General features: G+C 36.0%; 5 protein-coding genes and 1 long non-coding RNA gene across 10 annotated transcripts; 4 read left to right on the forward strand and 2 right to left on the reverse strand.

Moving 5' to 3' along the window:
- Positions 1–24: 24 nt before the first annotated feature.
- On the forward strand, positions 25–4,216 carry LOC106084830 (uncharacterized). 2 transcript variants are annotated; one of them, XR_001220871.2, is made up of 4 exons: positions 25–284; positions 362–408; positions 3,447–3,718; positions 3,784–4,216. It is a non-coding gene; the product is annotated as an uncharacterized LOC106084830 (long non-coding RNA). The 2 variants fall into 2 exon arrangements; XR_001220872.2 differs by having other exon boundaries at positions 3,447–3,692.
- A 610-nt stretch (positions 4,217–4,826) lies between these two features.
- On the reverse strand, positions 4,827–7,449 carry LOC106084828 (5'-nucleotidase domain-containing protein 1). The gene has a single exon (XM_013248759.2). It carries the CDS (start codon positions 6,405–6,407, stop codon positions 4,941–4,943), a length of 1,467 nt encoding a protein of 488 aa, XP_013104213.2. The 5' UTR covers positions 6,408–7,449; the 3' UTR covers positions 4,827–4,940.
- A 2,676-nt stretch (positions 7,450–10,125) lies between these two features.
- On the forward strand, positions 10,126–11,492 carry LOC106084816 (acyl carrier protein, mitochondrial). Of its 3 annotated transcripts, XM_013248744.2 has the most exons (5): positions 10,126–10,232; positions 10,313–10,457; positions 10,729–10,761; positions 10,928–11,053; positions 11,167–11,492. In XM_013248744.2, the coding sequence occupies exons 2-5, from the start codon at positions 10,323–10,325 to the stop codon at positions 11,344–11,346; spliced, it is 474 nt and encodes a 157-aa protein (XP_013104198.1). In that variant the 5' UTR covers positions 10,126–10,232; positions 10,313–10,322; the 3' UTR covers positions 11,347–11,492. The 3 variants fall into 3 exon arrangements, with proteins under 3 accessions (XP_013104198.1, XP_013104199.1, XP_013104200.1); XM_013248745.2 differs by lacking the exon at positions 10,928–11,053 and having other exon boundaries at positions 10,729–10,854; XM_013248746.2 differs by lacking the exon at positions 10,729–10,761.
- Positions 11,493–15,332: 3,840 nt separating this feature from the next.
- LOC106084822 (augmin complex subunit msd1) lies at positions 15,333–15,865 on the forward strand. The gene has a single exon (XM_013248752.2). It carries the CDS (start codon positions 15,349–15,351, stop codon positions 15,748–15,750), a length of 402 nt encoding a protein of 133 aa, XP_013104206.2. The 5' UTR covers positions 15,333–15,348; the 3' UTR covers positions 15,751–15,865.
- On the reverse strand, positions 15,742–16,612 carry LOC106084821 (augmin complex subunit msd5). Its single transcript, XM_013248751.2, has one exon. It carries the CDS (start codon positions 16,582–16,584, stop codon positions 15,784–15,786), a length of 801 nt encoding a protein of 266 aa, XP_013104205.2. The 5' UTR covers positions 16,585–16,612; the 3' UTR covers positions 15,742–15,783.
- Positions 16,613–18,929: 2,317 nt separating this feature from the next.
- LOC106084826 (ATP synthase subunit beta, mitochondrial) lies at positions 18,930–20,743 on the forward strand. 2 transcript variants are annotated; one of them, XM_013248757.2, is made up of 2 exons: positions 18,930–19,036; positions 19,149–20,743. In XM_013248757.2, the coding sequence occupies exon 2, from the start codon at positions 19,205–19,207 to the stop codon at positions 20,726–20,728; it is 1,524 nt and encodes a 507-aa protein (XP_013104211.1). In that variant the 5' UTR covers positions 18,930–19,036; positions 19,149–19,204; the 3' UTR covers positions 20,729–20,743. The 2 variants fall into 2 exon arrangements, with proteins under 2 accessions (XP_013104211.1, XP_013104212.1); XM_013248758.2 differs by having other exon boundaries at positions 18,972–19,060.
- The last annotated feature ends 4,552 nt before the right edge of the window (positions 20,744–25,295 follow it).

Consider the following 25,295-nt stretch of genomic DNA (forward strand, 5'->3'; position numbering starts at 1 on the left):
GTATACCCCAATCCTATGCTGAAGAGTATAAAAATTGTCAACTATGTATCTTAAATTTTATGATTAAAAAAGACCTTTCATTCCTATTTCAATGCGTTGCATTTAAATTAAAGAAATGGGAGAAAATTGCAATCAACATCAATAATGCCAAGGCAATTGTATCTATATTTCATTCTTTTGTTTAAAATTTTAAAAAAGTTCAAAAAGAACGGAACGAGTTTTTACGGCCAATGCAATCTGCACTAAAATTCTATTGAGGAAAGCAAGGCGATTTAATATAACTCGTATGTATCATCGATATGAGAGACGTTTCTGTATTTTGTTTTTTTTTTATTTATTTCTGAATTTTGTAATTTTAAAGCCCTATTAGAGCCCATGAATGATGAAGAAAACCATCGGGTCAATCCGGTATGTACAAGCGGCTGTCATGGGATTGATTATACTATTGTTGTTATTGATATAGCAGTGTGTTGTATACTGATGCGGCAGCCCTTGCCGATGAAGTACTCCATCGGGTCAATCCGGTACGTACAACCGGCTGCCATGGGATTGATCATACTATTGTATTTCATCAAAGTGGCGAAGGAGTTTTTCTTCGATATGAATCATTGGCATAATTAAAAATATGCAAGAAGTAAGGAAGTATTTCGGTATCGAGCGGAGAGTCTCAGTGAGAGGTCGGACGGCACCGGCTCTTGCACAAATACTTAGTGTCTATCATGCTCGATATGACAAGGCAAGTTATTGGCGTTTTTAAATAAACAATGGTCACACAGACCGGAACGAGCTTGCTCACCTACAGGAGCTTGATGAGGATCGCCACCTCCACATAAAAAATGTGGCTGCAACAACAACAACAAGAAAGAGATTAAAACAAGTAAAAAAAGCTTTAAGTTCGGCCGGGATACCACCCCCTCGGGTATATATGTAAACCCCCTTTCGTCACAATCTAGTGAAAATTGGATAACTTATGCACCCAAATTCGGCACAGACATTGAGTGGTCTGATATTTATAAGTCACTGTTGAATTTTGTATTTCAAATTTCAACAAAATCGGGTAATATATAAAGATTTTAAGAGCTTTAGACCCTTAATCGGCATATCGGTCCATATGACGGCTATATCTAAATACAGTCCGATCTTTACCAAATTTAGGTCAGATGGGTCAGACAGGACTACTTACTGTTTCAAATTTCAGCGAAATCGGATAAAAAATAAAGCTTTTATGGGCGTCATACTCTTTATCAGGAGATCGGTCTGTATGGCAGCTATATCTAAATATAGTTCGACCCGAACCATATTTGGGATGGATGTCGGGTGACCTAAAACTACCCACTGTTTCAAACTTCAGCGAAATCGGATAAAAAATTCAAGCTTTTATGGGTTTCGGACCCTTTATCGGCAGATCGGTGTATATGACAGCTATATCTAAATATACTCGGACCACATCCATATTAAGCTCGAATATCGAGAGGCTCAAAGCAACTCACTGTTTCAATTTTCAACGATATCGGGTATTAAATAAAACTTTAATGGGCTTCAGACACTTTATCAGCAGATCGGTCTATATGACGGCTATATCTTAATATAGTCCGATTTGAACCATATTTGGGTCCTATGTTGGGAGTCCTAAAAATACTCGCAGTTTCAGCGAAATCGGTAAGAAAATAAAGTTTTATGGGTTTCGCGAGATCGGTCTATAGAGCAGCTATGTCCAAATATGGTCCGATTTGGCCCGTTCAAGAACTTAACCAGCGTGGATCAAAAAGACGTGTCTGTTCCAAATTTCAGCTCAATATCTCATTTTTTAAAGTAGAGTGATTACAACAGACGGACAGACACACGGACATCGCTAAATTGTCTTCGAATTTTATGACGATCCAAAATATATATACTTTGTAGGGTCGAAAATTGATATTTCGATGTGTTGCAAACGAAATGAATAAATGAATATACCCCCTATCCTATGGTGGTGGGTATAAAAACGCAATTGACAAATTGGTTAATATGGGGGTTATGGGGGGAGAGTTGTGTAAGCATTTATAAACGAAATTAGTGACGCAATCTATGTACTTTAAGGGTTAAATAGGGCGATTAAATAAGATGAAATCAGGAATAAGGTTTTTTGTTGTGGCCACATTTATATATGTATAAAGGTGACGATCCACGCCAAGCTTCATGAGTGAGCAAGTGTGTTCGGCCAAAAAAAGTCATATTAAAAGGAACAAGGAAATCAATTATTTTCCTTATATTTTGAATTATTCATAGTTGAATTGTGAAACTCCAGTTGTTTAAATGTCTTGAAAACATATGGACCACCATAGCGCTGATTTTAGCTTGTCCGCCTATGACGTTGAACGATGGTGTTGAATACTTTGCAAAAAAATAATGTTCAGCAGTCGTTATTCCCTTACTAATGCTGGCGCCATATATAAGATATTCAGCCATGTAAAACTTCTCTATGAAAAATAGAGATAAGATATTCAGCCGAAATAGAAAGAACGCGTTGAACTTTGATTTTGGGCGTCGCATTGAAAAAATGCAACTCTACAACCAATCCCACAAAAGCAACGCGGAAAAGGAAAAAAATTTTAAATTTTTCACACGTTAGTAGTGTTTTTAGTCATCAAAGTTAAAAATTGTTTAGCTTTTGCGAGTTGCTTTTTTGACAGTTGTTTGAAGAGTTGCATTTTCAACGCGACGATCCTCAACGCGCTTATTCTGAGCAAAATTTTAATCAGCCGGTACTCATTTATATGGGAGAATGTTCGTGGGTAAATTAACATTTACGTATGGGCCATTGAAAATCGGTATACCTACATCATATTCACTTTGAAGGCTATCAGAGAATATATATTTCCAAGCACCTTGTCCTTATCTAATTTCAAGATGTATTTTTCCACTTTGCTCTTATATCGAATTTTTGGTCTTCCCTTTTTGCATTTACCATCTCGGATAAAACGACCTAGCCAACTTATTCGTTGTATTTTGATACGATTAGTCCAAACATTTTACGAAAAAACTCTCTCAAACCTCTGTCTCATCTGTTTTCGTAAGTACCCATGCTTCGGAATGATATAACAACACGAATTGTATAAGTTTTTTGCATAGTGTATTTTATGTCTGTCGTTTCTTGCTTGCTTAATCCAAATTATATTGGTATAGGGCGTTCCAAGAGATAATAATATCCGCTCTCTTCGATCTTTTATGAGACTGCAGGTAGTGCTCTGTCGATTCTCTGACTCGTAAATCCATGGCGTCGGCGTTAGCGAGCATCATGTGTTCTTTTGTGAATAGTGTGTCATGCGAAATCACTGCATCTCCTACAATCAAACCCATGGCAGCCGGTTGTACGTACGGATTGACCCGATGGAATCCTTCATCGGCAAAGGCTGCCTCCTCGGTGTACAATACACTGCTACAACAACAATCAATGTCTCCAGCAGGATATTAAAGAGATCACGTGAGGAATGTGAGTCACCCACCAATAGGCGTCTCTCAATGTGGTATCAATTTTGCAAATATACCAAACTCAGACATGGCTTGAAATAAGTTTGAACGTATAGGGCTGTCGAAAGTGACTTTTTAGTCGACGAAAAGATGGTAAGAGTCGATCTGTCCTAGTAGCCATCTAAGGCAAGGCAACTTAGGAATACAAACCAAGCAGACGAAAGATAGAACATAGCGCACTGGTACAACAAAAACAACCCATTCATATGTATATATATAAACACAGGTTGCCTCTTTGAACTTAGATCTGTGTGATGTTCATTGTTTTTACAGGTTTCCGCAGGTTTCTGATGGTGGAATGCTTTATACAGAGTAGCTGCAACTCCAGTCGAGGACAATCAGAGAAACGCCGGACGGCACCGGCTCTCGCATAAATACAGAGTGCCTAGGGTGTTCGATATGACGAAGCGAGTAATTGGCTCCTCTAAGTAACAAATGCCATCACGTTCCCGCGGCTTTCAGTTCTTTGGACCGGAACAAGGTTGTTCACCTGCAGCAGCCTGACGAGGATCGCTACGTCCATTTTTAGACATGTGGGTACAACAACAATATTTATTCTTCTTTTCCAAAATAATACGAAATCATCATGTAATTAAAACAATTTTTTTTTTTCAAGTATGTTGTCCTTATAAAAACATTTTTATTTTGAACAATTATATTTCTATGATGTTTTAAAATGAAATAAAGAGAAATTTCGAATCATAAATTCTTCGTAATTGTTAAGGATACACGTTGTTACTGAGATTTCGTTTAAAATTTTCATCGTTGACTGAAACTATTAGAAAGCATGTATAAATTACTTATCAACGATATTGTAAGTCTAGTATAGCCAATGGCACAAGCATAATTATTGTTTAAGGGGCCGAATTAATCGTCTAGAAATGTACTATTAAATTAAATTTACTTTAACAATCTGAAATACAAAATACTTTTGTTGACAATTTCTGATGATAAAATGTTTTGTTTATGAAACGTACATACATATTGTACATTAATAATTTAACATTAGAACTACATAAATAAATATGTATGCATAAGTAGGTACACCGAACATGTTACAAATATATTGATGAAAAATATTTTCATTGTTAAATTTGAACCAACAATCGGTCTACCTTTCCTGATAAGTTTTGTACAACAGCTTCGATAATCTACTAACGTATCCCTGATTTAAGACGGTACATAATATTTCCTCATATAACAACAACAGAAACATAGTCAGTTTTTTATGACTATACATATAAATATTGAATTTAAAAGAAATAAAATTAGTATGCATGTGCTAGTTGGTACAATAAAATATTAACAACGTTACATTTAAACTATACATTGTTTCAGTTATATAAATTATTTTTCTTTTAGTTTATTATTTTGTACGTAAAACGCAGTCGTTTTGCCTATTATTGTAGTGTTCAGAAAAATCACAGCTTCTATTGAACTAACTGACCATTGGGTACATTCGGAAAGAAACCATGTTGGTTTCCACATTGTATTTTCTCTTTAACAGGTACATTTGCTATAACATCCATTTGTGAAATACATAATTTCGAATAGTTTTCAATAACACTAAACCATAACGTAGGTCTTCCGTTAAGATTAAAATAGGATCCCCAGGATGATGATTGTATAATTTTATAGTACTCGTAGCTACTTTTATTTTCGAACATTTCTTCGCTAATAGCAATAGCATCCATAGATGCTTTAGTGTATGGCGCATAAACATCTTGTATTAAATTATCACCAACATACAGACTACGGGATGTTTTATTAACATCTTTACATAGAACATGCTTGCATAGGCTTTCATTTAATTGCTCCCAATTGCCCTGACTGAAGCTTTTGCCTTTTGCTAAGAGATCATCTTGCAAGGGCATTTCACTATTTGGAACTTCGCTCAAGTTGTTGTTCTGAAGAAAACTTCTTTGCATGAAAAAGAAACCAGGTTTTTTGGCAAACGATACGACACAATTAAAAAGATCTCTCCAGTTTGGACCCAATGCGTAGGACGCTGTGAAGTTGGCAAAATCTATATTGGAGCCTGTTAATAAATACAGTGCCTTTCCCGAAGAGCGAAGTTCTCTTAGAAGTTGTATTACCTGTTGGTCCGTTTTAAAGAGATATTTTTCTGGATTTTGTTTTAATGCTTCAAAGTATGCGCTCGTGCCGCTTGCAAAATGATCTCGGGAATACATTTGTATCAAACCGGATAATATATCCGGCCATACTTTATAGTCGTTTTTCTGCAGAACGTTTGTATTGGTATAGACGGTTTCGTCAAGTGCGTCAACAGCTTGAGCAAAAACCAACGATGCTGCTATATCGAAATAGTCTAATAACGTCCTTAGTTTTTCCGATACAGGACCATTCCAGGCAGACAGTGGATCGTTTATATAATCTTGAGCTATATCCCACTTACGGGACTTTCCATAAACATCTTCAATTTCAGCAGAACTAAGGAATCTTGTACCATGAGTAGCCTTGAGTATTTCGCCATCCGCTGCTAATTTTATTAAATTTCCCCGTTCAGCATCAACTATCAAACCTTTTTGTATAAAATCAGAATCGAACTGCTTATCAAGCAAGACACGTGGATACTTTTTCTCCATCAGATATTTAACCAAGAGCTCGTATTCCAAGGGTACCATGTTATTGAGGTTGTACCTTAGTAAAGTCCCATCCAAGTCAAAGCCTATTACGTCGTAGTCCGATATGCAGAAGTCCTTTAAGTTCAACATTGTGTTGTTACTGTAGAAACGTCTTTGGATATTTGTGTTTACACTCAAACAGCGAGCAGCTGTTTTAAAACTAATATAATTACGTAACTTCACTAACGTAAACAAAACAGTGTCTACTTGAATTTTCGTAGATTGCACACACCGAACACCTAAGTTAAACATTTTAATATTTAATAACTTATGTCTATAAAATTCACTATTAAACTACACTACGATTAGATTAAGAATATTGCTTTATGCATTGAACAAAGTTCGTTTATCAGTGAATAAAGAAGCTGTAAACAATATTGCCATGACGTCATATGTAACATCTATCTCACCCCTAGCAATGGCAACCCCCTTCATTAAGAATATTATCTTAAAGTGGCAACTTCTGCGCATGGGAAATTATGTACACCGAAAAAAAATTTTGTCAATGTTGGTACCCTCCTCTGTTTCAAAATAGGTACCCCCCATGTTCATATTAAGACGAAATTTTTTAGCTAAAAAATTTAGACACAGTATCCACTAATAAGGCGAAGCCATGCGAAGAGCTGAGTACAATTTTTTTATTTTTGTTTTGATTTTGCAGTAAAACTAATTGTCAAAGGCTTGTTGTCACAGCTGTGATATTTTACTTAAAAAGATGTTCTATTTCATCCGATATTCCACATATAAGCAACAAAACAGTGTTATAATAATAAAAATACATATATAAAACACATTTGAAAAAGATATATTATAAAACAACTATTTTGGTTGTTGTGCAAATAACGCTACCTCTTAATTGTACCATAATACTCAGCCTAACAAGGTGACATTATCTCACACTTGATCATCAGTCAAAACAGAGAAGAAAGTCTCCTACCCATTCAGTAACAAACAACGAGGCAATCTGTCATGTGATCTTTTCACCTTTACCTCTTTACCTTTAGGAAAATTGGGAAATATTCCGCCTACATTGACTGGGATTTGAATGAACCCAAGTAGTTGCTCCAATCAAAAAGTCATGGGAATAAATATCTGGCGGTTCATACAGACAGGAAATTCAGATATTAGTCGCACAACAGTAACACTGGATATAAGCTGTGTTCAAAATAATATGAGTGCTACCACTAAATTTTTACGTCAAACTTGTTGGTATATCAAGTTCATAACAAATATTACATATATGATGTTATAGGTTCCATTTTCGTTTCGTCTTTGGGGCCAATATATATTCATGTATATGAAAACCCTAAAAATAATACAGTACTTTGTACATGAGTGTTAGTGTTTACAACAAACATCAAACCACGCAGTTAATACATGGTATATTCACGTTTATTTTTAAGAACAGTCTCAATTCTCTTTGTCGTGGATGAAATTAACTTACGGCAAATCTCTACCGGAATACTATGCCATGCTTTTTGAATATATTCAGAATATTAGAAACATGTTACTTAAGTTCACGATAAAGGTTCTCAATGGGATTGAGGACGGGGGACTCACTTGGCAATTCAACATCGTTCAAATTATGATCCCGAACCCATTCACTCATCAATTTTGATGAGAGTTTCGGGTCATTGTCCTGTTGAAATCTGCATACAATCCTCAGCGTATGGTAGCATAACTGTATCCAACAAAACCTTGTAAACAAATATTTCCGTTGTGTTTTCAATAAAATACTTCGGAACTACTCCCTCCACAGCCCCATACATGACATTTCCTCCTCCTTATATAAACGTTTTTATATAATATTTTTCAATATTTTTTTCTTTGTTTTAAGGCTTTTGATACGAAGTTTTCAACCCGTTCTAACGATTTGGCTATAAATTTATAGGTTTTTCCGTCCTTTCGAAACTGCTGAACTAGGCGTCTTTCGTCTTCACTGCTTGATGTGCACGACCCCTCAAACATTGTTATAAACTTAATTTAAATTTACATTTATTCCCGATTGAGTTTATTTCACCTAAATACTTATTTTGTTTATACATTTTACAAAAAAAACTTGATTTCACAACTTTAAACAAGACGCCCCTATTTCACTGACCAAGTCAGAAAGCTACTATAATTTTGTTACTACAAGCGTTTTCACTAGTGAATTCCCCTGTTTCATTTTAAAATAGCATAGCCAGATGTATATGTTTATTATGAGCTTGATGAGAGTTGTTTCTTAAAATGTAAACACCGTTTACACTGCTCATTCAATCTGGATTTAAGGCTTTCGTCGGGTGATTTTGTAAAATGAAAACATATGATCGAGCCATTAAATCCGGATTCAAAGAGCAGTGTAAACGTGGGTTTATATTAGATTTTAAAAAAAAAATTCAACCTGTCAACATGTGTAGCTCCACGTATATACATTAAACAATTTTCACTTATGGAGCCGTAATAAACTCATTTATCAACAAATATTTGCAAAGACTGGACTTTTTTTTTATCCAATTTGGACATTTCTTTACTTTGGTTAGGGTTTCTAAAAGTGACGTTCGCATCACTTTGTTATTTGCTTGAATTTTTTTGTAGTGTTAAATAAACAGACTTTTTTAAGAATTGACTTTTTGAGCGACCTTTCAAAATTCACGGTAATAAACGTAACAAACGGTAACTCTGCTTATATCATTTCAAAGCCATCATCGGTCAAATATGCATCCCAGGGAAATCAAAACGAAAAAAGGAGTGTTTTATTTACCCATTAAGCGGATTTTCTCGCTTAGTTTGGAGAAAAATACTATCCCCGTTTAGCTAACCGTCTACTCTCATCGCCGTTAATTAAAAGATATTGTGTCATCATTCAATTTGAATGACAAAACTACAAGAGTAGGTTAGGTTAGGTTAGGTAAGAGTGGCAATCCTTTACAGACTCACTTAGACAATTTTAGGTCCATTGTGATACCACAGTAGCGATAGACCAAGGATTCTGGCGGGAATCGAACCCATGACCCCTGCACTGGTAATCCAAGCACGCTACCAACTTGGCTACCGGGGCGCCGAGCTACAAGAGTAAGAACGCAACAAAAATTGCAAAAAATGCTTAGGATTTTAAACAATCACATCTATGGACTCCGAGAAACATTTATTTTGTTTATTTTGTTGATATATAATTATTTCAGATGTGGTATCAATGCTGAAAACGTAAACATTTTCCGAAAATCGTTCTTTTGTTGTTTGACATGGTTACCACATTTTATATATTTTTTGGGTTTCTTTGGCCAAAATGTTGCCATCAGAATGCAATTATAATGTGAGGTCATGCTAACAGCTGAGTACAATTATTTTATATTTGTTTTGATTTTGAAGTAAATCTAGATGTCAAAGGCTGGATAACACATGATCTATTTGATCCGATATTTCACACATTAGCAACAAAACAGTGTTATAATAATGCAAATACAAATAAAAAACACGCTCCTTCACAATCGTTATTACTTCATACATATTTATTGCAACAGCCTTTTATGAAAAAGACATAAATTTTTTTATTTATTTTAGAAGTATATTTATTTACATTTATATACAAATACTTTCTTATTTATGCATCCACACCCCGAATAAGTACATGTGATAAATATCACTAACTCTAACAAACACTTTGTTACAAATCGAAGTTTGGCGATCGCGTTTATTTTACGTAAAAAATATACTTGTTGCGATTGTGGTTGTGTTCTTTTTGGGTGTCGTGAAATGCAAATTTTCCTTCCATGAAAAAACAAGTCATCTATATTTTCTTCTTACTTTTGTAAATGGAGTTTCACCGCGAAAACCGAATACAGTACCAACGAATCCACTAGAATGATTAACACATCAAATATGCTACGAAAAGTTAAAATAAAAGCGACCTTATGAGAATTTTTTTCTAGTGTATTAAAAAATTGTTTTTACAAATATCTGGCAACTTCATTCTAAATACTGTTATTAGCCGTCATAATGAAATCCCACTAATTTTGACATTTCGGTTTGACATTTTTTTGTGGAGAACACAAGTTTTGCAGAGTTTTTACATAATATTCTCCTCGCCAATTTCGGGTAAAATTCTAAAAATTCCGTCGATATAAAGTCTAAATTAATAAGAAAAATAAATAAAACTTAATGATCTGACTTTTTAGGTTTGCAAACATGTCGCTGACACAAATCGCCCGTAACTGTGCTCGTTTGGCCGTCCGAGCCAATGGAATCCGTGTAATCACTGCCCAACCACAGATGCTTTTGCACAGATTGGCCATGCCAGCCATGTGCAATGGAATTACACAAGTGAGTGCATGAAATAGTGGAAAATTTTCAATCCTTAGGAAGTGCTCTCTATAGGTTCAAATTAATTAAATTCCTAACCTCACTTTAGTGAAGAAATTTTACACGGACCATAGGAATATGGTTTGTTATCAGTTTAAGCATTGCGGCTGAGCCGGTAGTTTTCTAAATACTATGTTAAAGCCTTGAATATTATCATATTATTCAAATTATCAATTGAATGGCTTATTAATGTTGAATTTCATCTAAACTAAATGTTTGTTTTGTTACGTAGAGCATTTTGAAGACCCGATCTGGTAATGCACAGGTGCGTTGTTATTCCTCCAAGTTAACGATGGAAGATATTAAAGATCGTGTATTAAAAGTTGTGTCTTCCTATGATAAAGTTACTAGCGCCCAGGTAATTATGACATATGGACAGAATAATACTAATGCGTCTTTTTTTGTTTTATTTTTCTTTTATGTCACACCAGGAAAGCAAAAGCTGGCAATGGCAAACAGCACGCAAATATTCAGCAAAACCTCCACTATCCCTGAAATTAATTAATGAACGAGTACTGCTCGTTTTGAAATTGTACGACAAAATTGATCCCAGCAAGGTAATTGTTGTTTGCGCCTTGCCAGGCCAACCTTTGCTTTCTTTTAAAAATGCCACTATCTGCGTTTGGTTAATATACATTTTTAACATATTTTTTTCATTCTTTTTCAATAGCTTCGTGTAGAGTCTCATTTCATTAATGATCTGGGTCTAGACTCTTTAGATCATGTAGAAGTAATCATGGCCATGGAAGATGAATTCGGCTTTGAAATTCCAGATTCAGATGCAGAGAAGTTATTGAGGCCAGCTGATATTATCAAGTATGTTGCCGATAAGGAGGATGTTTATGAATAAATGTGTTTATTGTAAAACATACGTTTAAAAAATCAGAATATAAACATAATTTAAAATAGAAGGCAAATGTAATTTGAAACCTTTTGCAAAAAGCTTAACCGAAAAATACAGCATGTAAAATTTACTTCTAAATGTTAAACTATAAATATAGCAAAATTAGTTTTAATCCACATCTGCTTCTTTGTGGGGATATAAAACTTCCGGTCGTGCGAAGCAAATCTATTATCTATGGATTTATTTGGATATTTAATAATTAAATGGACACGAAAAAACCTAGCAAATAGTGGTATGCCAACAAAAAGCTAATATTGTTGTTGTTGTAGCAGGGTGTTGTTCACTGAGGCAGCAGCCCGTACCGATGGAAGACTCCATCGGGATAATCTTGTACGTACAACCGGCTGCCATGGGATTACAATAATATTTTTGTAGATTTTACGAAAAGATCGACTTTTGTACTTAACAAATATTCATTTAAGGGCCCAAGTGTTGATGATGTAATAGTGTGTCCATAATGAAAATTTAAAGATTTTTGGAACATATTTTTAGCAATATGTGTATTTGCTGGGTGAGCTTCATTTGTTAAATAGTTAGACTGGTACAAAATAAATGAAAATAAGTGAAAACGTGCTACGTTCGGCCGTCCCAAGCTTGGATAGCCACAATCACCCATTCTGCTGACTATAGGTTTACTTGGTGTCTATATTTATTCGGTTTGGCTATTAAAATGCATAGGTGTACTTCACTTACTCCATTCTAACCGAAACGGGGAAAAAGTTTTTAAGATTTCAATTTCCAAGATTGTTTTTTATGCATTTATTTCTATTTATGAACATGCCGAGGTGTTATTCGCCAAAATGATGGAGAAAAATAAGAACTAGGGCTCTAGAAGTCAAATAGGAAAATTGGCTGATATGAACCTATCTCGACCGTATTTAGTGTGGATATTCAATGATATAAAAATCGCAATATAATTGAGGAATATGGAAGCCATTTCTATTTATGGATGGTCTCTTCGATGGTTGTGTGCTTTAATAAGAATTCAAATCGGGGTATCGATTCATGTTAGGGTTTCATCTATTTATGGAAATGGGAATGTTTCAGCGTGTAAATCGGCTTCACATACCAAATCGGGTAAAATCTCATGTGCTTAAGAATAGGAAGTAACTGCTAACCCTAGCCCGTAGTTGGCTGCATCTACCGCAACGAAATTGAGCCATAACTACTTTCGCTGCTGGGATAACAGCCCAGTAGATTGTCACAGTTCGTAGTGCAACGTGCTGGCAGGCTTGGAGCGTTTTATACTGGTTGTCGCTCAACTGGCGAATTCATACAGGTAGTTAACCACTGACCGGCCAATTATCTTATATGTACTCAACAAGGTTTGCTTGTCTTGTACCAGTGTGTTGTACGCTGAGGCGGCAGCCCTTGCAGGTGAAGGACTCCATCGGGTCACTCCGGTACGTACAGCCGGCTGCCATTGGATTGGCTCACCAAGTGATGAGGCCAAGCGATTTAAGGACCTTGTTTCTACCCCTTTCTCACAAACTGCAACAGCATATGCAGACTCTCACAAGTAGCCCGGCACGGGATAGCTGTGACAACCACAAAGGCTGGTGCATTGAGCTTCAATCTCAATGCACCATACATCATACAAAAAAATTTTGGGTATAAAGTATCTCCGCTGGTTTTGGAGATATTCGACATAAAATTGTTATTTTTTGAAATTTTGGCCAAGATTGGCTTTGTGTTTGGCGATTTATGTAGGCACTTGTGCATCGATTTTCATTTTGATTGATTGGTGGTGACAAAAGTTAACATGAATATGCTGCAGTATAGATCAACATCCAATAGTTCAGTTAAAAGTTATACGTCAAAAAGATGAAAAAATGGATTTTTGAATTTTTTGGTAAAAAAAAATGTTATTGATTAGTCATTATTTTAAAAATGTGTTTAAATATCTTATGTTTTTTTTTTGTAAAGTTATGGAAGATGTGTATTAGGAGAAGTTTGAACAAGATTTGTCAACTTAAACGGGTGCAATATGTACTTCAATATTGGCGATTTGTTATAAAAAATTGAAAAAACCCTCGAGTTCTCAAAACGCAAAGCCCAGATCCCTCATTCGGCAAAAAGTTTTTGTTTTTACTTCATATGTCCCCTAAACACATGCAAAAAATATTTTGAACCAAACAATATTTATAGCCTCCACAGCAAATTTACTAAAAACTTCAGATTTTAAAATCATCTTTCCCGAAATGGGTATTTTGGGGATTTCTGTAAAAAAATTCGAGCAGAGTTTATTTTAAGGGTTTTAAAGAGACTTTTATCTGCAAAAAAATATCAAAAAGAATTATTAATTTGTCTCTATTAGCTTTTTTCTTACATATGAAATTTGCACATGATCTCGTGGATATTTCAGTTCTAACCATTTTTAATGTTCAAGAGTGATCTCTACACGTTCTCAAACGACATATTTTTACCAATTTTTTTCGGTTCTATCCCATTATGCGATGCCTTACAGATTCACAAGAAATTCCAACAGCACGAATTGACCTGGTGAAGACCCGGTTGATATTTGCGGGGGTGTAAGTAAAACTCTTGTCACGCTGTTCAGTTTACGAAATTCGTCCTAATGCTCGGCACTTCGATACTCTTCAAAAAGATTTGGGCAAGTATTGCTTCAGGCCACTGTAGCGATGTTCCTTATTTGAATTCTTCAAAATGATCGCACATTCTTCCCATTATCCACACTAAAGTAGGCCAAAATTGAACTAAGCAGATGAACCCTTGAAGCGCAGTCACGTTCAATAATTGAATGAAATAATTTTCAAAGATTAAGTTATATAGACCGTATTATCACTTCGTTTCTTTTTCGCCCTAAGTTTTAAATTACAAGTGAATACAAGAAGTGACATGGCATAAGACAACTACATGCGGTGTAATAGCGACTTTAGTGAGAGGCTCTTGCTTAAATAAATACTGACACCGGTATTCACAAAACTTAATGTGGATTTAAAACAGGTTTATTTGATAGATTTCCTTTATAGAACTGTCAAATAAACCTATCTAAGGCTTAATTGAGGTTTGTGAATAAGGCCGCAAGTTCTTATGATATGACAAGGAGAAGCATGTTCCCGCAGCGATCGGTTCTATTGACAGGAAAAAGCTTGCTCGCCTATCGCTACCTCCACATGCAAAAATGTGGATACAACAACAATCTATAGTTTCAATAGTACAATGCAAAACCAAAAAAAACAATAGTTTTAAATTTGCTAGTGCTGTGTCAGCTTACACAGCATTGATATGCGATCTCTGATACCGAACGATTTTATTTATAATAACTCATAAGTATATCTATTGGAGAACTTACCGGTAGATGCTGTTTTTTTATCCATCTTTTTGTATAAATTTTTGGCTTTAAAACGGGGGAACATTTGAATTTGTAATTAAGCTCTCAGCTCGACTGTGAAGGTAAACATACCACACTTTCATATTTTTTTTGCTCTAAAAGAACGTTTACACGTACGAAAATTTTCCCAATTTAATAGATAGATTATTGTTATATTTTTGTGTTTCTATACTTAATTTGGACATTGTTTATTGATATGTGATGATTTTCACTTCACAGTTGCTGGATTGCCTAATTCATATCACCCTATACCATGATAATATTGCAAGCGGTCTGTCTGTGGTAACGACATATAGGGTTTAAACCAACAAAACTAAGGTCTGGTAACATGTTTATAGCGTTATTGTGAATAATTTTTCTGATAATTTTTATTCGAATTTTTAAGCATATGTTTTTGACAGGCAAGCCGCCTTTCCTTTTATATTTAATAGAAGTTTAAAGAAAAAAGTTTAAGCTAGAATGTCGTGTTCGGGAAGAAGTCTTATAGATAAAATAGTGCACGAGTTAAGTATGTTGATCTTCAAAAAACGCAAAGCCCAGATCCCATGACCATTAACCTCAAATTCTTATATTTAGGAGAAAGCCGTGGTTCCATGGAGTCACAGTCACAAGAAATAGGTGATGTCCTAGATAAATCTAATAACGCTTTGCTGCAAGTTGAAGCCTCACGTACGATTAAGCCAGCAGTAAATAACGCCAATGTCACGCCCTATACATACAATAAGGAAACAATAAATGATTTAAGTAAAATAATTGAGAAGTTCACGCATTTAATGAGTATACCTGTAACCACAGCGGATGCGGCCACAAGCTTTGATGATTACCTGGAAACTGCAAGTCAACGCTCCGAATATTTAGGTAGTAACGTTAGAAAACTTTTAGCCATCTGGGATACGGTGCAGCAGATGCGAGTAATGCTGTCGCATCAGGAGATGGAAATGGATAATGATGCTGATGACTATCAAGAGGAAAACAAAGAAAACCAATTTACTTAAAATACCGATTTTTATTTCATAAATGTAAATAAATTAATTTATATTGAATGAATTGGCTGCTATTAAGCAATGTGACAAGATGTCTACTAGACTATCCAAACGTTGAGAGTTTGTATATATTGGATTGCTTTCTTGGGAAAATATGCCTTGGTTGTCACGTATACAATTTAAGTCATCCATTTTATTTACTAAAGCTCCTAATATGTTTTCTTCCTCTGTCGTTAAGGCCGACTGGCCTACTTTTTCTTTAGGCAGCAGTTTTTCTAATTGCTGCGAAAAGTTATTTAGCTGTTTGAGTTTCGCCATGTAATCTTTTTCGATACTCTGATCTTCTATTTCAAGTGTGATTTGCTTCAATTGTTTTTGAAATTTGCAAAAGTTGCTATAAGTTTCTGAAGGTTTAACAAAATTTTCTTCAAATTTAGCTATATTTAATGAGCTGTTTGAGGCATCCTTTTGATTTAGACTTGAATTTGATGCGCTTGTACATAAATCATTGAGTGATGATGTGGATGATCTTGATATTGTTGAATTCATACGGTCTCTTGTTATTGGTGCAGCTTTAGGCTTGGGTTTCTGCAAATTTGATGGATGGTTATCCAGTAGCTTAAAGATTTCTGCAAACATTTCCAACGAGGGTGTGTTCTTTACGGGTCCGACTTCTTCGTCGTCAATGGCCTTTTCTTCTTCTTGGTAAAATTTATAAAAATCCTTAAGCTCAGTAATGTTCATTGGTTCCAATGCACTTTTAACGCCATCCTCATATTTTTTGGTAATAGCAGATTCTATTTTATCAAAATCACTCATCGCGGCACACTGAGATTGTAAATGCATGTACAGTTCTTAATGTGGCCACTTCACAAATAAATAATATAGTTTATACAGTACGACAAAGGTACAGAAATTATCAACTGTAGGATAAGTGTTGCCATTGAAAAACTATGCTGAATTGCACTTCATTCAGCACTGAACAATTTCGAAAAATCTATTGTGAATTCCCGCCTATCGTAGCCACATTTTGACGATAATTGGCGGGGAAAGGATTATGCGATTTATCGACCAGTTATGTTTGATGTTATGGGTTGTTCACACCTAAACGCGCATTTTTTCTAGTAATACACTGCCGAACTTAGCAATATTCAAAATCAAATATTTTGCAATGTTCGGATTTTTGCATCTCATCAATTCCCATATCAAAACATTCGACAAAATTAAACAATAATAGAAAAAGTGTAACCCAAGCAAATTAAATTTAAGACTAGAATTGGCCATATGAATTGAATTCCGAACTAAACAATAAACAAAATCAAGTATTTTGCACAGTTCAGATTATCGCATGTCTTCAATTACCTTATCAAAACATTCGATAAAATTAAACAATCACCGATAAAATGTAACCCAAGCTAATTAAATTTTGGACTAGACTTGGCCACATGAATTTAAGCAAGGTAGGGCCAATTGCCCATTGTGTGAAATTTGTGAACAGCTCACCCAGTGGGTGAAATTTGTGAACAGTACCGCGATCATGTTTTATTATGCAAAGTTCTTCATGTATATTATGCAAAGTTTTATGACATCAATGAAAAATCATAAAAATGTATGTATTTTGAAATTTGAAAAAAAATGAACGATCATACGTTCATAAAAAAGTTCTATATTTATTAAATTTTGTTTCATACATTTAAAGAAAATTTTATATAAAAAAATTTGATTTAAATATGCATTTGAACTTTTATGGTGAAACTTAACCAAAATTAAGCTTAAGAAAATCTTTCGTTTTGCGTTTTCGAAAACCGAAACATGTCTCTTTATTTTTAACATATACTATGGCATATATATACATTTCACAAATTTTATTTCATGTTTGATTTTCATAAATGTTATAATATTGTTCAATGACCCCATATGTTGAGTTTTCTGAAGCATCTTTCAGAAATGAATTAAACATTTTTCATAAATGTTATGACAAAATCAATTATATAATGTTAAAAGTAAAACACAAAATCAAGAAATCATAAAAACTTATATATCAGTCGTATACTTTTTGTTATCATAGGGTTGGAACTAAGATATATTCATTTACAGGTAGTAACAGTTGCCCAACAACAAAATATTGAGTGCATTATCTGTCATTGATTAGTGCAACTCTGATTTTGTGTATGTTACTAGTTCGCACCATTTTTGGTTGTTTGCGTGTGGTCATAGCGATACAATTAAAAGTGGTCTAATTTGTACAACAACCACAAAAATCGTGCCATCCGCCATTTTGCCATCAAACTGATCAGCGGTTTGCCAACACACACAATGAAATTTGTGCGCGTGTGGCATACGTGTGCGTACATGAGCAGAGAATATGCGAGAAAGAAGATGACAACAAAGAGAATGCCGTCAAACCGGCTGTTAACAGCTGTCCGCGTGAGACCACCTTGTTAAAGCCGACTTGGTGTATGGTATGGTTCTTAACTATAATACACACACAACCAAAACTCGTTGACAGATAGTGCACTTCGCGAGAAAAATTTGTACTCAGCTGCTTAGGATACACTACCTGGTAATTATGTCATAGTTGGAACTCTATTCGGTTTTAGACGTGTAAAAACGTGTGAAACAAATAAATGTTTTTTTTTTACTCTGATGGCTTAACAAGAGCACTAAAATACTATTAATCCTAGCGTAATATGAACCTATGATTGTGTTAGTAAAGAAATGTTCATGTAATTTGGTTTAAAAAATTATATTTTGTTAATATTTTTTCTGCAACTATTCCGTAAGCTGAAAATAATACTAAATCAGAGTATTCTGTTCAGCTTTCGGAATTGCATGAAATTTACATGAAATTTTTTGAAATAACTCAATCTTATATTCGTATTACACCAGGATTAATACTTTTTAAGTGCCATTAGCTTCAAAAAGGCCTTAATTTTTTCATATGTTTCTAGTTAATACGTTTTTTTATATGGAGTTTGATAGTTGTTTACGTGAAAAGCTAGCCAGGTGAATCCTAATAAAGAACTCTGTACAATTTCAGCGTCGCAAGATGACAAGCGTTTCCATCTATAAAAATCTCTGAATATTTTACAAAAATTCTCGGGGTAGTTATCTAATACATTCAAACTCAACAATATGGCAACTCCACACAAATTGATAGTATTGTGAATGGGCGGACATTTTTCGAACAACGAAAAACGGTACCACATAACGAAGGTTCTTACATTCGGCAACACTGCCCTGTAAGTTGAAAACGAAGACGGCCACATTGCCTGCAAAATTTGCTGTTTCGTAATCGGTGAGTGCAGAAGTTAGGTGACTGGTGTGTGAAAAAATTTTCTTAATTATTTTTCCAAAGAAATTATTGCCTAAAATAGTGTTACAATTATTTTAAAATTGTTCAATTTCAGGAGCGCGTTCACCTTAATTACTTTCTTTAACGGCAAATTAAAAAAATAACGAGAAAATGTTCTCTGCCGCACGCTCGGCCTTAAGCAGGTCAGATAAGAAAGTTATATCACTACTTGCCCAATCCCAACGTGAGTATGCCAAGGCTGCCGCTAAGGCTGCTGCTGTTGGAAATGGCAAAATTGTGGCTGTCATCGGTGCCGTCGTCGATGTCCAATTCGAGGATCAATTGCCCCCAATTTTGAATGCCTTGGAAGTAGACAACCGTACTCCCCGTTTGGTGTTGGAAGTAGCCCAACATTTGGGTGAGAACACCGTACGTACCATTGCTATGGACGGTACTGAGGGTTTGGTGCGTGGACACAAAGTCATCGATACTGGCTTCCCCATTCGTATCCCTGTCGGTGCTGAAACTTTGGGCCGCATCATCAACGTAATTGGTGAGCCCATCGATGAACGTGGTCCCATCCCCACTGACAAGACCGCTCCCATTCACGCTGAAGCCCCCGAGTTCGTGGACATGAGCGTCGAACAAGAAATCTTGGTAACTGGTATCAAGGTCGTCGATTTGCTTGCTCCCTACGCCAAGGGTGGTAAGATTGGTTTGTTCGGCGGTGCTGGTGTCGGCAAGACTGTATTGATTATGGAACTTATCAACAATGTAGCCAAGGCTCATGGTGGTTACTCCGTATTCGCCGGTGTCGGTGAACGTACCCGTGAAGGTAACGATTTGTACAATGAAATGATTGAATCCGGTGTCATTTCCCTTAAGGACAAGACCTCCAAGGTAGCTCTTGTCTACGGTCAAATGAACGAACCCCCAGGCGCCCGTGCCCGTGTCGCTTTGACTGGTTTGACTGTTGCTGAATACTTCCGTGATCAAGAAGGCCAAGATGTATTGCTTTTCATTGATAACATTTTCCGTTTCACCCAGGCTGGTTCTGAGGTATCTGCCTTGTTGGGTCGTATTCCATCTGCTGTCGGTTACCAACCAACTTTGGCCACTGACATGGGTTCTATGCAGGAACGTATTACCACCACCAAGAAGGGCTCCATCACCTCTGTCCAGGCCATCTATGTACCTGCTGACGATTTGACTGATCCTGCTCCAGCCACAACATTCGCTCACTTGGACGCCACCACTGTGTTGTCCCGTGCTATCGCCGAATTGGGTATCTACCCAGCTGTGGATCCCCTCGATTCCACCTCCCGTATCATGGACCCCAACATTATTGGCAGCACTCACTACAACGTTGCTCGTGGTGTGCAAAAGATCTTGCAAGATTACAAGTCCCTTCAAGATATCATTGCCATCTTGGGTATGGATGAGTTGTCTGAAGAAGATAAATTGACTGTCGCTCGTGCCCGTAAGATCCAACGTTTCTTGTCTCAACCTTTCCAAGTTGCTGAAGTTTTCACCGGTCATGCCGGCAAATTGGTCCCTCTCGAAGAAACCATCAAGGGCTTCACCCAAATCTTGGCCGGTGAATACGATCACCTTCCCGAGGTTGCTTTCTACATGGTTGGTCCCATTGAAGAAGTCGTCGAAAAGGCTGAACGTTTAGCCAAGGAAGCCGCTTAAGCGTCGTCATAACATAACCTAAAAAAATCAACTTTAGTTCTAGAACAAAAACCAACCAACCAAACCACTCAAAAAACAACAAGAGCATCAGCAAGCGATTCAATAATTGAGTTGTCTAGTGTTTTTCCAAACAAATTACACTGCGAAGGATTGTTGCCGCCAGGAAACCTTCCTCTATTTGTTCGTTTAAAACGATTTCGTAAGAGATAAAATTATAACTTAACTAAAAGTGAATGTTAAATAATCAACAGAGAAAATATCTTTAAAACAAGATGTACGCTAAAACAAAACGAAAAACAATAAAAACATAAAATAAAAAAGTAATTCAGATGCTGGACTTTTGATTTTCCAACCAAAAATTTTCATGGAGATTACATATTCGATGTGTTGCATAACACTTTGTATTTTTTCTTCTTTCTCAGTGGCTGGCTGTTTGTTGTGGGGTTGCGGTGTTCGTGTGAGGTAAGGGGAAATGGCGATGAATGTTTAGGAGTGTTAGTGTTTCTTAGTTGTTGTCCCTGTGTGTGTTTGTGGGGGGCTAAAATGCTACTCGATAAAATGATATGGATGGAATTCTAAGTTGAAAGAAACCATATTTCGAAATAGGTGCATTTAAAGAGAACTGCAGGTCATTATTGGAAAACTAAAAACAAATGATATCTGAGAGCAGTTACGTCATTGAAAAAATGTTATAGATACAGATTAAAGCAAATAATGCCGAAAGATTTTGGTGGCAGTTGTTGAAGCAACATCGTGTCTAACTGGTACGTACAACCGGCTGCCGTGGGTTTGATTGGGACAGTGTAAATGGAGTGTTATTGTTGTCTGCTAACTGCTTTAGAAAGTGTGTAAAAACACATATTTGCCGAAGTCTTCAATTGACTTATATGTGTGTTACGTGACAACCAGAACTAAATTCTACAGATTATGCAAAAAAGGCTCTCTAGCCATAGCTTACGAGTGAACTCAGAACTTTACATGTTCATGATGTAAAGAAAAATAATTTAGGATTGGGATGTCTTTTACCGCTGTTCATAAAATAAGCGAGTTCTACCAGTGCAAAAGGTCGGTAGCCGGGCAATTAATATTTATATTCAATTGCCGTTGCACTCGCACGCCCACAAAGTTCAAGGTTCTTAAAAAGTGCAACGGACCCAAATTGCGGCAAGATTGTTGGTATTCCTGAAATCAATCACTGTTCTCAGAATATAAAAACGTACATAGATCACAAAAAATCGAACTTTTCAACCTAGAAGAAAATATTGTAGATATTTGAAATCATATGAACAATTATTTTGTTTTGTCTTCGATATCTGCTTCATTGTATTAATTTTCAACCTAACCTCAAAAGTTACGTCAAAACAAAAGGCAACAAAACACGGGGCAGTGGAATGCTTAAAACTTTTCAAGCCATTATAATCGTTCATTTTGACCGCATTGTTTTTGTTGTAAGCCAAAAATGACAAAAGTCGGTAAATGTATTTTCCCTTATTATTATATTTGTCAATATGTATACGAAATATTTTCATGTTTTCTCTTTTTTTACATTCGCCCTATTGAAAGACACAGGGCTGTATAAACGTTCTTTCGTGAAATGTCAAACAGATGTTTTCAGCTCAATATCCAAAAGATACAACAGACAAAAATATTAATAGCTAGACTGTAGTCGTACTCAGGATTCACTGAATTATTAGTGAATCCTGAGTCGTACTGTTGCAGTGAATATTTTCAGAAGAGTAAAAATGTATGATGAGAAAGAACTAGGTAATAACATGATTACATCCCTGGTTGGTAGTTGTGCTCCAGGTAATAAGCTTGCCATTAGTTGTCCGGTTATAGGCGTTTGGAACAGGGAGATTTCATTTCGCATCATCTGTTATGGAGGCCACTCTCTAGAGGTTAGCATGTCCGCCTATGACGCTGAACGCCTGGGTTCGAATCCTGGCGGTACCATCAGAAAAAAGAAGAAAAAATAGCGGTGGTTTTCCCCTCCTAATGCTAGCAACATTTGTGAGGTACTATGCCATGTAAAACTTCTCTCCAAACAGGTGTCGCACTGGGGCACGCCGTTCTGACTCGGCTATAAAAAGGAGGCCCCTTATCATTGAGCTTAAACTTGAATCGGACTGCACTCATTGCTATGTGAGAAGTTTGCCCCTGTTCCTAAGTGGAATGTTCATGGGCAAAATTTGCATTTTATCATCTGTTATGGTATCTCTTCTAGATAACGACGCAGGATTCACGGAATAAGGTTAATTCAAGCTATCAGCCGGCATACAGTTTTTTTTTTAATTTTTGGCATTACTTGGCGTTGCGGATGTCAACGTGCTCTCTTTATACATTCATTCTTTGTTTACGTTTTCTATTCTATTTGATGACATTTTCAATTGGCAGATTTGACATCTTTAATGATGTTCATGGGGCCTATCCACTTTATGTTTTCGCAAATGACCTTACCTTCTATATGACCTTACCTTCTCTGAAAAGGTTTCCAGAAATCTCGCTTCAAGAATTTTGAGAAAATTTTTGTTTGTTTTTTGAGCTATAAAAATTGCCGATTTTCGACAAGACCTTATATGACGGGAAACATTTTTGTAACTAGTTTCATTCGTTTTTTCTACGTCAATCTAAATTTCTTTAGGATACCTCTTTCCTAACTCGAACTACAATTTGTATAAGACAGTTCTATTCTTGGGTATATTTCTGCCTATTCGTCGCTAATGGGTTAAGTCAGTTTAACTGTATTCGTCCATCCTTTCGACAGATAGCCGAAATCCCGAAAGAGTTCGAACAAACAAGGTTATCCGCATTAAATTTTTCATAGATCGCCTCAGAATCACTTTCTGATTCGATTTAGCTATGTCCATCAGCTTGTCCGTTTTTTTTTAATTGAAAAAAAGTCAGTCCAGATTTTGGTGTAGCTCTCATATATGTATATGTTCGTCCGATTTGGATTAATACTGCTATTTCATAGAATATCTTACAAAATTTTAATGACATGGGTTTTGGAGGTGGTGAGGCCCCTCAGACACCAATTTTTATGTCAGATTTGTACTCCACTTTTTAATACTTTTAATTTGTGTTCTGTTGTGTTCTGACCTCCCCGAACACTTTGTGTGTAATTTGTATACAAAGTTCGTACTCTACTCTTTAATACCTTTCATTGCATACCCATATCGTTCCAATTGGTAAACATGTCCCTTCGGGTGGGATGGGGCGTCCCCCTATCCCAAAACCCACCCCATGTGATTTGACCCCAAATTTTATACCAATTTCGTGTTTTTGGGTATCACAAGATGTTATACAAAATTTCGCTTAAATCGGTGCACCCGATGGTATAATAAATATAAGTCACTAATCAATTTTGTGGAACAAAATATTGGATGTCGCAAAGCCTAAAATAAGTCACTGGTCAAACTTCAACGAAATCGGATAATAACTGCGCTTTTTATGGGGCCAAAATCTGGACCGATCTGATGAAATTAAACAAGGATATAATAATCATCCTATTTTATTATAACTCCACTAATATATTCGTAGTTAGATCTTAATAGGGCCTGGTCTCGATCATATTTATTCAGGTCCCGAGAACTCATATCGAGTGAAATTTTCAGACAATAAATCTGCTTTATGGGATTAAAACCCTGAATTGGAAGATCAGTCTATATGACAGCTATATCTATATAGTCTGATCTGACTCATACTTGGGTCGGATGTCGGGAGGTTTAAAACAACTCACTTTTTGCAAATTTCAACGAAATCGGGTAATAAATAAAGCTTTTATGAGTTTCAGACTCTAAATATCTAAATCGGGTAATAAATAAGGGTTTTATGGGCAGCAGAGCCCTAACCGGCAGATCGGTCTAAATGACAGCTATATCTAAATATAATCTGATCTAAACCATATTTAGGCCGGATGTTAGTAGTCTAAAAGTACTCACTGTTTCATATTTCAGCGAAATCGGATAAAAACTAAAGCTTTCTGACAGCTATATCCAAATATAGTCCGATCTAAACCATATTTAGGTCAGATGTTGGGAGGCCTAGAATTACTCGCTGTTTCAAATTTCAGCGAAATCTGATGAAAAATAAAGCGTTTATAGGCATTATACCTTTATCGGCAGATCGGTCTACATACCAGCTATATCCAAATATGGTTCGATTTGGCACGCTCAAGTTCTTAACTAGCGTGCATCAAAAAGACGTATCTGTGCCAAATTACAGCTCAATATCTCAATTTTTGAAGGCTGTAGAGAGATGACAACAGACGGACAGACACACGGACATAGTTAAATCATCTTAGAGTTTTACGACAATCTGAAATATATATACTTTGTAGGGTCGGAAATTGATATTTCGATGTGTTGCAAACGGAATGACTAAATGAATATACCCCCTATCCTATGGTGGGGGTATATTCAAGGCCTTAAGATTTCAAATCGGGAGATAGTTTTATTCGGCTTACATGGGGGCTGTTATAACATGTTACAAACCGAACTGGACCGTACTTGGTACGATTGTTAGAAGTCTTTACAGAATACTACGTGTATTTCAGTCCAATGGGGTA

The sequence above is a fragment of the Stomoxys calcitrans genome, chromosome 1 (assembly GCF_963082655.1).
Source record: "Stomoxys calcitrans chromosome 1, idStoCalc2.1, whole genome shotgun sequence".
In the NCBI taxonomy this organism is placed as follows: domain Eukaryota; kingdom Metazoa; phylum Arthropoda; class Insecta; order Diptera; family Muscidae; genus Stomoxys; species Stomoxys calcitrans.

Coding starts and splice junctions, on each gene's coding strand:
- LOC106084828 (XM_013248759.2), bottom strand. CDS start 6,407: ATGTTTAACTTAGGTGTTCGGTGTGTGCAATCTACGAAAATTCAAGTA.
- LOC106084816 (XM_013248744.2), top strand. CDS start 10,323: ATGTCGCTGACACAAATCGCCCGTAACTGTGCTCGTTTGGCCGTCCGA. Junction 10,458..10,728: donor TGTGCAATGGAATTACACAA/GTGAGTGCATGA, acceptor TTTGTTACGTAG/AGCATTTTGAAGACCCGATC. Junction 10,762..10,927: donor CCCGATCTGGTAATGCACAG/GTGCGTTGTTAT, acceptor ATGTCACACCAG/GAAAGCAAAAGCTGGCAATG.
- LOC106084822 (XM_013248752.2), top strand. CDS start 15,349: ATGGAGTCACAGTCACAAGAAATAGGTGATGTCCTAGATAAATCTAAT.
- LOC106084821 (XM_013248751.2), bottom strand. CDS start 16,584: ATGCATTTACAATCTCAGTGTGCCGCGATGAGTGATTTTGATAAAATA.
- LOC106084826 (XM_013248757.2), top strand. CDS start 19,205: ATGTTCTCTGCCGCACGCTCGGCCTTAAGCAGGTCAGATAAGAAAGTT.